The sequence below is a fragment of the Epinephelus lanceolatus genome, chromosome 1, assembly GCF_041903045.1.
Source record: "Epinephelus lanceolatus isolate andai-2023 chromosome 1, ASM4190304v1, whole genome shotgun sequence".
Classification (NCBI taxonomy): domain Eukaryota; kingdom Metazoa; phylum Chordata; class Actinopteri; order Perciformes; family Serranidae; genus Epinephelus; species Epinephelus lanceolatus.
Window position 1 is genome coordinate 25,429,108 of NC_135734.1, and position 12,129 is coordinate 25,441,236.

At 38.8% G+C, this 12,129-nt stretch overlaps 1 protein-coding gene across 2 annotated transcripts in view; it reads right to left on the reverse strand.

The window, feature by feature from the left end:
• Nucleotides 1-3,598: 3,598 nt before the first annotated feature.
• The window catches only part of LOC117257062 (sodium-coupled neutral amino acid transporter 3-like), a 50,942-nt gene continuing 42,411 nt past the window's right edge, over nt 3,599-12,129 (reverse strand). For both annotated transcript variants that reach the window (XM_033626933.2, XM_033626931.2), the window contains 6 exons: nt 11,059-11,138; nt 10,509-10,609; nt 9,759-9,883; nt 7,155-7,299; nt 6,629-6,732; nt 3,599-4,350 (listed from right to left, as the gene is read on the reverse strand). In XM_033626933.2, coding sequence (XP_033482824.1) covers nt 4,246-4,350; nt 6,629-6,732; nt 7,155-7,299; nt 9,759-9,883; nt 10,509-10,609; nt 11,059-11,138 — 660 coding nt within the window. In that variant the 3' untranslated portion in view covers nt 3,599-4,245. The remainder of the gene's footprint in view (nt 4,351-6,628; nt 6,733-7,154; nt 7,300-9,758; nt 9,884-10,508; nt 10,610-11,058; nt 11,139-12,129) is intronic.

Here is a 12,129-nt window from a genome sequence, read left to right on the forward strand (position 1 = left end):
GAAGTATAAGGTCCACTAAACCGCCAAATGTTCACTGGACCTTATACTTCATGATGTATGATTTATGATATATTTGATCTTGAAATAATTTTAAGCCGTAAAATCCTTTGTAACTATAACTGTTGGTTATATATGTTTAGGTAAAAATGTACAATATTTGCCTCTGACAATATGAAGGCAAACTAAGACTCCAAATAGTCCCAATACAGACTGGATAATTTACACTTTAAGCAGATGCTCTATAAAAACCCAACATTGTTACACTGCATGGTGGTCATACCGCCATTGACAATGCCTACCACAGCTCTATAGTGTCACCTTGTGGACTGAGTCCTGACCCTCCCTTTTCATAAGCTATTATCTTAGTCTTATTCATGTTAAAACCATTTGCATTTTGCAAAAAAAGCAACACTGTTCATTTAGGTGAAATTATATGCATTTGTGAAATATAATACATATCAAATATATTAAATCAAATACAATCACAGTGTCCTTTTATTGCTGAAAAATATTTGCCTAAAAATTCAGGTTATATACTTCTTAGAGCTAACAAAACCTTAGTGGTTCGTCTAAAGCTGTTATCATTCTGCTTATTCACTCACACGATCTACGCAAGAGATTGCAGTACACTGAATAATGCATTATGAATTCAAGGTCACATCATTTTAGCCTTTTAATCATATTAAATACACATTTTCAAGTATTTCACACAATGTAGGTGAGGGTCTGAAAAACAGATTAGTATAAAATACAGATAAGTCTTAAATGTCTCCTGTGTCTGATGGCCTTATGTGACAGATGATGAGAGATCAGATTTTAGTTACCGCATTATCTTTATTGCAACATTGTTTACAGTACAGTAACTGCCAGCAACATATTAAAATATATAGAGATACAAGAAAATCGACATGAATTGAAGGACAAAAAGGTTTATAAGCACTTTGAAAATGATTACATTTATATCTTTTAATCAGACTAAAACTTTAATTTGCTATTTACATTGTACAAACTAGATATGCATATAGAATATAAAGGGTATACATTTATATACATTATTTATAAATGCTGGCCAGTGTCAATATTTAATATGTTACTATTCGATCATACACATTTTCAGTAAATCACACAAAGAGGGAGACTAACAACACTGAGATCTAAATAGAGGTCCTCAGAGATCATCTTGTATCAGCCACTAACACAGTGTATCCCCTCACTTTGCTGCCTCATGTTTCTATTTTTTCCATGTTGTGAGGTTTTGAAGTGTTTTAAGTGTGTGCACCATTGGAAAACTCACTAAGGTCAAACTAGGAACAGTTGAGGGATAGAAATATAACCCTTGCATTGGTTATACATCACCTAACACTACGTTATGCCCCAGTGGCTGATTCACATGATCCCCTCTGCATACAGATACATAAAGACAACCAAATATCTAGATACAATGTCAAAACAAGGGATTAAAAGAGGTTTTCTGTGTAACAAATTGACTGGACAATACTCACTTATCCATACAGCACTCACTGTAGTCTGGTGTCACAGAGTTTATCATTAAAAAGTCAAAATGTAGGCAAGTACACCATCTCACTAACAACTCCGAGTTAGTAGGTTATGTCTGCCAAGAAGCAGCGAGGAAGTCAGAAACAACCCAAAGTATACCACTGATGATATGCCACTGACAATAAAAGACATGTAAGCAAAACAACAAACAAAAAAAGATCATTAACAGGTTTTGCATTTCTTAATCAGATCAGATTCAACCAATTAAACATTAAACATGACGTTTAAAACAAGAGTACATCTATCAATGGCAGGAGTCAAGGGTATAGAGTATAGACCCAGGTTTAACAACACTGATGCATATATAGTTCAAATACAATGGAGCCATGTTTTCTTTTTTTAAACACGCACACTTAAAAACCTCCAAAAGTACATCCATTTAATTAATTGTTTTATCTACAGAACGGACCAGAGGAGGAAACTAATGATCGCAGGGGCTTACAGGAACGCTAACCTTTACGTTATTTCAAGTAATTGTTGAGAAGACATCCATATTATACCATCGATACATTGCTAATTTGCTCGTAATCTACATTAGATTGATTACTTCACCAACGATTTAGGTACATAGGAGGGACGCGCCCTTAAATCACACCTATCAGATATGTGAATTCATCATCACAAATCATTTGCTTGTGTTTGAACTTATTAATGGCTACAAGAAGTTGTGCTTATCAACGGAAAGTGCTATTGCTAACCACCGACTTTTCGAGATTGTTAAAGAGACAGCGATCCCGTGTCTGTCATTTCTGTTAGGGATCAAGCTTGTGCTGGACGCAGAAATATTTACAGACACGAAACTGGTACTAACCACTTTGTGAAGTGACTAGGCTTGGGCGATATCTATTTCTTTATACGTTTAAACCTTCCTGACATTTCACTGGGGTATACGGCATATAATGGTATTTGTGTAAAGGGAAAAAAAACAAAAGAAAAAATGTAAAAGCTGAGCTACTGATGATAAAAGTTATTGTTGCATGTATGACTTTGTCTAGCCTACAATGCTGTGTGTTTAATATGCAATTAGCATACAGGTCTTGCTGGTTTAAATACTTATGGCCCATAGAATAATGAATAGACAGAAAAATAAGCGCACTGGAGGACCCGATTAAACTTGTTGCTGCAGCTGATATCGACACAATGGTGGGCTGAATGGAGTGAATGATGTGTTGAATCAAATCATATGCCTAATAAACTGCTTTTGCAGTTGGGATAAGTCATCTGAAAATATAGTTAAATGCGGCAAAACTTCCTAACAGGGGCAGAGGCATTTATCTTTTTGTGTAGTCCTGTAACGTTATCCCCACCACTCACAGTCACCATCTTTCCTAGCTAAGCTGCCTGTTCCACCAACAGACACTGACCTCTGGTGGAGCATGCTGTGCACTACAATACATTGTCTCAATACAGCATTTCCGTATGAGTTTACTACAAAGAGGAGCATTTGTACTTTTGATGGTATTAAAAACCATACCTTTAAGATTTCCCTATACCCTAGTATACTGTAATACTTTAATACCGCCCAAGCCTAGAAGTGACCCTGTTGTTTTTTTTTTGTTTTGGTTATCTCTGATTACTTCCAGTAAATCTTCAGAAACAACACATCCAGGTAAAAATCATCCCTGCTCGACCATTAAGAACACTGACACTGAACTGGGGACCATGTTGTCAGTCCCTACTGCATCTTCTGAGGTTTTTCATCAAGTAGAGATTAATAATAAAAAATATACATCTAGATCATATCGGGTAGGAATGTAATGATAAATGTGCTCACAACACTGTACCACATACTCTTTGTGGTTTTGCACCCTGCTCTGTCAGAGGTGGGAATGCTAACACATCCAGACCTTAAAAAAATATGCAGCAGGGCGCATTAGTGGAGTAGGAGAAAAAGGCTGCACTCTTTATTAAAACAGTTCAACATTTTCCGGTAACCAGCTGCTGGCTGTTACTTCGTATTCAGGAGAGAAAATTGGCACCAATCCTCTCTGCAAGAACGTGGGTAAGTGTATGTCCTGAAAATGTTGAACTATTCCTTATCTTTCTTTCTATGCAATAGCTTTTACTATTACTTTACTCTGTGGCCGCAGAGGAGTGGCAAATATGTAGTTATTTAAATAACTTAGAATATAATAATAGACATAAAAATAATGATAAAATATTTTCTATCACTCAATAGATTTTTGTCATTCAACAGTTAAAAGGATGGTGCCTCAGATTGTGTGTTATTATCTAAGTAACAGTTTGCAGATAAGAGATCATTTCAGGGACAAGACAGGGACGGCAAGGACAGGGGTATAAAGACAGCAGCTTTCTATATTGTTACTTATCTGTTTTTTTACATCCATCTCACAAGGCACAGCCTCCACATGTCAACATTAATCTTTATGCACCTGACCTATTTTGTAAATTCAGCTATCGACTTTCCAGGAAAGTCTACTGGCCTGGATCTGCAGTCACTGTTTGGCAGGATGTACTGTACAGTGTAATGTCATTAGAGTGAGAGCTTTTGCGGAGAAATCGAGAGCCATCCTGGACTCTAGACTCCGTCTCTGTGACCGATATTCTCTGATGGAAACGATGGGGCATCTTCAACATCAAACATCGTTCAAAGTAAAAACTGTAACATTACAACACAGATCTAAATCAACAATATAAAACCTGAAAAAAGAAAGTGGAAGGTGGTGCCTAGTGACCACTGGCGGCTTTGCTGGTGCCCGATGTCCAATCAATGATGATAAAGCTGAGGCTCATTACCATAAACAGGAAGCCTATTCCGGCAAAACAGGCGGCCTAGAAGAGAGGAGGAGTGATTGAGTTAAAGCGAATGATCATTGTAGGAACACTTCCTGGATGTACCCTATTAAGACAGCATTATGATATTTACAGTAACTTCCACTGTAAATCATTGAACATGTAAACGGCTTTAACCAGACAAATTTATCAGTTTTACTTCACCATATGGAGGTAAAAACCCCAACAAATACTGTTTTTTGAGGCTGACACATATATAAATATTAGAGAATTTCCAAAAATGATAAAATTACATATCAGCGCCCCCTAAAAGCACAACTTAAAGGAATACTCCACCCCTCAAATGACCATGTATATATTAATTACTCACCTTTGAACTTGTGAAATAATTTTGTTTTACTCTCATACCTCCGGTAGACAAAGAATCCAAAAACGTTAAAAAGTTCTTGATGAAATGAAGTCATAGGGGTCTGTGTTTACATCATCTGTTTACAGACTCTCACACAACCCATACAGTATAATCCAAGTCTTATCCAGTCAAAACTTTAAATGGCAGCCATATTACTCAGGTTGAGTCCTACAAATATCTCAGAATTACACTTGACAGTCAACTAACATTCAAGACTCATATTCAACAGCTGACTCAAAAATTAAAAATCACACTAGGCTTCCTGTACAGAATTAAAGGCTGTCTGTCTTCTTCCAGCCGTAAAATTATTGTGCAGTCAACCTTCATGTCTGTTCTGGACTATGGTGACATTCTGTATTGTCATGCTGCTCCATCAACACTTCAGTTAAACCCTGTGTATCACAGTGCATTATGGTTTATCACAAATGACGCATTTCGTAGTCATCATTGTTCTCTGTATCAAACAGTTGGATGGACTTCCTGACAGACAAGAAGAAATATCCATCTCATGTTATTTATTTCTAAAGCTCTACTGTTAAAGCTACCAAACTACCTCACATCTCTTCTCTCTTTCAAATCCAGTAACTACAGTACACGATCCAGTAACTACCTAACCTTAGATATCCCCTGCATGCGCACAAATGTTGGTAGATCTGGTTTCAGGTACTATGCACCTTTTAAATGGAACGAGTTACAATCGACCCTCAAACTTGAATCTTTTGTTCCTCTTGGAGTTTTTAAAGCTTCCCCAGCCAATGTTTTTCATGATTCATGTAACTGTTTTTATTAATTCCTTGTTGTGTTGTTCCTGCTTGTGTCTGCGTGTTTGTGTTATTATAGGTGTTGCTTTGTTCTCAGGTCTCTCTTGAAAAAGAGATCTTGATCTCAATGAGACTGCCTGATTAAATAAAGATAAAATATATATTTAAAAAAAAAAAAAAAAAAAAAAAGTATGCTTAGTGCTTCCCACACAGACAGCCCTTTCCAGCAGGGAACTGGACTAAAATGGAATTGATCTATGCTCTCTTCAAAGCCACACTCCATTGACAAAAACAGTAATCTTAATCCACTGAACACAGGAGCTGCTGGTCTATCACTGTCTTGATCAGTTAGCTGGTTCCTGTCATTGTGTCACTTTGGTGAATCTGAATGAACCTTTTCACAGAGTAAGTCACACAATAACACAAACAAAATTACTGATCAAGGCAGAAGTAGACCAGCAGCCCCTGTGTTCAACCATGTAAAATTACTGTTTTTGTCAATGGAGTCTGGTTTTGAAGAGAGGATAAATAAGTTTCACTTCAATTTAGTTCCCTGTTGTAAAGGCTCTCTGTTTGGGAAGTACTGAGCATATGACTTGATGAATGAGACTTGGATTGCACTGCAAGAGTTGTGTGAGAAATAGTAAACAGATGTTTTGATATAGTTTTGCTGTTGTTAAACCCCAGAGCCTTTTGACTTCACTTCATCAAGAACTTTCTTATTTTTGAACTCTTTGTTCACTGAGGCATGAGGCATTGTTTTGTTTTATTTTGTTTATGTGCATACCTCCCATTTAACTCCAGTTTAACTTCTCATCTTGCTCCAGGTGTGGTGAGAGGTGAACCATAAATACAACTTTCAACCAGAGAGGGCAGCAAATCATAACTCTGGAAACCAGGCAAATCTGTGAGCTACTGTTTTATGTGCTCTGGTGTATTTGCAATTTGGTTTGTATTCACTAGCGTCATTTGTAAATGTGTGTTTGGTCATCCTCAAGCCACAGGGCATCTTATACAGAACATCTAATGTACTGTATACTATACTACTGATGCTGTGTTTTTAGACAGATCAGCTTTATATAACTTCCCCTAACCCTAACCTAAAACAAATGTAATTATTTTTCTGTTCCTCTAATGAGACGCTCACCAGGATTTTGGGGAATGAGTTCATTGGCTCCTCTTCTTTGGGTACAATACGGATGTAGAAGACAGCAGGGAATATGAAGATGAGACAAGGGGCAGATGTGGCACCTGTAAAGCAGACAAAAAGCACAAAATTATTCATGAACCGAGTTCCACCATGAATTGTCATTCCCTTCAGGTCTCATTAAGAGCTGCAGCAGGTCTGACAGCACCCTAGAGATGATATGGAAATTAGCAGAAAAGATGGGAAAATGAGTTAGTTTATTTGCAAACTTTGAAGCAGTCTGCACTTTGAGGTGAAAAGTGTGATTCAGCACAGTAAAAACTCCAAACAGAGGTATACTGTAAGAGCTATTGTTTTGATTATGTAACATATATAAGAGAATGTCAGTATTCATAATACACCAATACCTAGAATTTAAAGACATCATCGATGCCACTCAGGATTTGTCTGGGTGCCTAGTAACTAAGTATGTCTAAATGTTTTGATGCTTCAAAACCACCCTTGTCCCAGGGTTGGTCCAACCTACCAATGACCCCAAAGATGCCCAGGATGTTGGGGGCAAAGATGACCAGCAGGTTGATGGAAGTGAGCAGAACGATGGCAATGGCGATGTGACGGGGCCAGTTGAAGGTCTTGTTTGGAAACATCATTTGCTGGATTGCTCTCCGTACCTGATTATAGCAAAAAAGCTATTTTAACAATTGTTGCTGCATGAAGAAAATAACTGCTTTGTAATTTCCCAGAAGGGAGCCAATGTGTAAACTTAGGGAAACTTCAGTATTTTTTAACCTGGGCCCTATTTTTCTATGTAGTTGTGTTTAAAGGGCCAGTGTGTAAAATGGGTTGAAAACAGTGACATCAGTGGTCAAATTCTAGATTGCAGGGCTCACTCGCTCACCCGGTGGCCTTGTAGGGACAAAAAGCCTTGCACACGAGTTTTTCAGGAGTAGGTCTATCTAGCGACGAGGTAAATATTTATTTAGAAATCTAAACCATGTTACGATATTGTAATGAATCCCTCACGAGCAGGAGACCAGAGGAGCGTTTGGGAAAAAGGCCCGTTTATTTGAGCACTCCAAAAACTCCGGTAACACTCCAGGGGGTAAAAGACTCCGTCCCAAACTCTGACTCTTCTAGCATAACAGACACACTTCATACACACATACTCGTTTACCATACCGAGTGGGACCCCCCTCCCCTCTCTGCTCCACCAATCTCCAGCCCGCACACTGACTGACAGCGTAGCCAGTAAACAGAGCTCAGCTGTTTATTTAGCCTAGCAATATCTCCGGACTATAGTAGCTGCAATGGACAACTTTGAACGCGATTTTGAAGAGTTTCTTGTAGCGGACACAGACCCAGAGCCATACCTGTTTGAGCCGGAGCACACAGATAAGGAACTCCATGTGTTTGATGCTGAGCGGGCGAGAAGAGAGGCTGAATGCACAGAATGGGATTTGGTGCTACCATCGTTGGGAGATATATCATCAGGAGGAAAAGCGCTGCAGAGAGTGCATCACAAGGAGTGAAGTTGCCTCTTCTTTTCCTCGTCAATGACGGTTCGGGTTCATTCTCTCCTGTTGCGTGGTAAGTGTGGTCCATTCGCAAACTTTATAACTAAAAAAACTTTTCACTACTCTCTATTGACGAACTACTAACACTCTCTGCTGTTTCCTCCTCCTTCTTCCTTCCTTCCGCTGTCTTCGTTGGTTTATTTATACACGCGAAACGCGTTCTCTGGCTGGCTGGATTGTCCGCTCGGGCTGCCTTACATACATGGCGGCGCAAGATGGCGACCTCTCTAAAGCAAGGCCCTTGCTATATATATATATAAAAGCATAATTATAAGGCTACGAAAACCAAACAAATTTTATTTTATAGCGATTATACACTTATATAAACATATTAATGGGTAGAATATTCAGATTCAGATTCAGATTGACAATAAACCATGCCAAATATTACACACTGGCCTTTTAAGTGACTAATGGAGACAACAATTTCTGAAACCACTAAAAAGGCTTGTTTTTGTCACTGACAGGCTCAGATTGTTATTATGAGTGTCTGACAACATTATGGGAAAGACCTTACTAAGAAATGAAATGTTTTTCCTTACCTTTCACTCGTCTGTTTGTTATTTGGAGGAAGTCTTACTCTTCCACATTGCCGAAATCAACCCAATATTTAATCATGACATTAAAAATCTTTTAGATGAATGCAAACAATCAGGTAAACAACAATACTGCTGGAGACTCTGTGGGCAGGTGAATGTCAATCACTCACATATAGATAGGTCATATATAAAGCTACAAACATTCTGGGATGGGATTATTCTGATCCTTAAGAGAGGTCTGGGTTACAAGATCTCAAGGGACCAACAGATTGTGACTAGGGATTAATACCTGAGGACATTATTAATAAGAAGGATACTCATTCAAAATCCTTATACTGGCATGCAAAAAGGCCAATACTAGGGGCTGGCTGAAACTTGACCCTCCAAGTCCAGAACAGTGGATGGACATTGTAGATGAACTGTACTTCCATGGAAAAACTGACCTTTCACCTGAAGACTAAAGCAAGGACGCATGTGCAGCGCTGGGATAAATGGACAGACTATGAGAGAAATTAGATGTTATTTCGTCAGCTGGTCTGAAGACATGTATCAAAAAGTTGTAAACTAAAGGCAGCTACACTTTCTGTACCCCAACCCATCAAACTCTTCCTAGCACTCCTCTTTCTAACTCTTACTAATGTTTCCACCGTTGTTTTTCATGCAACAAGTCACCTCTCTTGAGATTTTAGGACAAGACATCTCCAGCCAGTCCCAGTGAAAGGTGTGAAAGACGAGTGATTTCTCCGTAGGGTCTTTTCCATAATGTTGTCAGATACTTAGAAAATCTGAGCCTGTCAATGGCAAAAAACAAGCAACTCTTATTGACCTTAACTGAAGGTGCACATTTGTTTGTAGGGATTACAGTGCAGCCTATTTAGTCGCGACATCTCTCTAAATACTGGACCAGTTTCCAAAATGGTTGTCTCCATTAGTTGCTCAGACACAAAAACACGGTAAAATAGGGTCCGGGTTGAAAAATACATAAGTTTCCCTCTGAGGTGCTAAACTTGTACTTACAGGAAAGAGCACAATGGGTACAGTGAGTGTGACAGCAGTGAGCACAGCCACACGCACGCACAAAATCAAAGTGTCATACGGATCAATGCGGCTGTAGGTGTGAAGCAGCTCAGCTTCCACTTCACCTGAAAGAGATCAGAAGAGAGGAACATAGAGTAGGTCCAAGAATGATGAGGGAAGATCAGTCTTTCCTGAACCAGCTGGCAAACCGCCATTTGTGATGATAATATGAATTGAAATATCATCATAATAGACGTAAAATATTAATGTTAACTGGTAAATATTTTAACAAATAGCAATGAGAACAATGTAGAAATCATGCTTTGTTAACATTACATAAATGCTACCATACACCTAATAAACTCTTCATAAATAATGATGCCTTTTCAGTGCAGTAGATATAGATATACAGATAAGTTATCTTGAATGTTGAATATATAGTTATTGTAAAAGTTACAATCTGACCACTAGAGGGGGCAGACGCATCGTGATGCTTTCCAGCATACAGGATTACTGTGCTGCTATGACATAGTTATTTAGACCTAATATTGTGCTAATGACCTTGTAAACCTACATGTAACAAAATAACGTGGATGTTTAAAGAAAATTAAAAGGCAAAATGATGCAGTGTGATAGATAGATAGATAGGTAGATAGATAGAGAGATAGAGAGATAGACATAGAAACATAGGTACAGACAGATCAAGCGAGAGACAGAATATTCTGCGATGGGAGGAGGACCAGGCCTCACCATAGAAAGTTAGGTATCCAAAAAGGGCAGCCAGGAAGTACATGCAGTACATGACTGCAATGGAGATGTTGGACACATGCTGCATCTTTTTCTTGGTGGGACTGAAATCAGAAGATATTGCCATGTGATGTCACACACACACACAAACATAAACACAGACACACACACACTCACACATAACATCAGGGCATCCACTGTCACATTATTGTATATGCCCATATACAAAGCACGTAGCCCAGTGACTACAAAATACCATCTTTAGCTGCAGGGCTACTTTAGTTGCAAGAAAAAGCTTCAAAGATTCAATAACACATCACAATTAATCTTAGGAAAAGAAGCAACAGTGGTTCAAAGCGGGATGATAAAGTTAAACTAACAACATGCTACATCATACAAGCAGTGCCAACGCATTTCAACATAAATTGAAAGCAGTGCATGTGACTAGTTTGTGATCAGCCAAGCACAGATCAGACATAGTGGCTTTCCTCTTTGTTACGCAACTCATTTCTTGTCCAAAAAATAGCAGGAGTTTTCCATCATAAGAACATACTTGCGCAGCTCTGTGTAGATGGGCAGGACCTCGGGGTGGCACACAAAGGCGAACGCCAGGATGGGGATGGTGTAGGCCGTCTGAAAATGAACCCCAACAGGTCACCATAGATACAGCAGCGCCATCCCAGACGTCTTACCACCAACCTCGCGCTTTACTGCCCATTACTCCCTCAGACACATCACAGAGAGCTAATTGTTTCCCTGTGATTAACTTGGCCCTGGCTGCGGACCAGCCTTAGCCTGTTTAAGAATGCCTTACTTGTAAGCTGCTAAGCAGCAGGGATTTATCCTACTAGCCCGGGTTAGGAAAGTCTCATACATCTTTAAGGGATACGAATAAACACTTGATAGGGAACAACTAGTCAGTATTTGTTAATGCTCTGGAAAGTTAAACTGTTGCAGTTATGTAATGTTACAATCAAACAAGTTTAAAGGGAGAGTTGGGACCTTTCAGAGTCATTGTATGAGCTACTTATCCAAATACAGTGTATTACATACAGTAGATGACAGTCGGCATACCCCCAGTTGGGAGATACAGAGTGTTCAGCAACAAGACCTATTTTAGCCACCCAAAAAAGTCCTACCTAAAAATGTCAATATTAGTTTCAGTGTACGGTATAATTTCAAGTGGGAAAATTAAAGTGTTTTATCGCTTTCTTCATAGCCACACTCCATTGAGAAAACAAGTGATTTAATATCACAGAACACAACAGCTGCTGGACTACCTCTGCCTTTATCAGTAATTTTATTTGTGTTAATGTGTGACTTTGGCGTTTAAAAGGGTTGGTTCGGATTCACCAAAGTGGCACATTAACACACATAAACTTACTGATCGAGGCAGCGGTAGACCAGCAGCTCCCATGTTGAGTGAGCCAAAATTATCATTTTTGTCAATGGAGTCTGGTGGACTTGAACCAAAGCTGTTATTGGCTTCCCCATCAGAGCTGGCTGCCTGACGGAAAAATAAAGAAATAAAAACATAGCATACACTCAATATAGCGTACACTTAAAACTCTTACAGATGATATAGATATTAGGTGGGACTTTTTTAGGTGGTTAAAATAGGCTT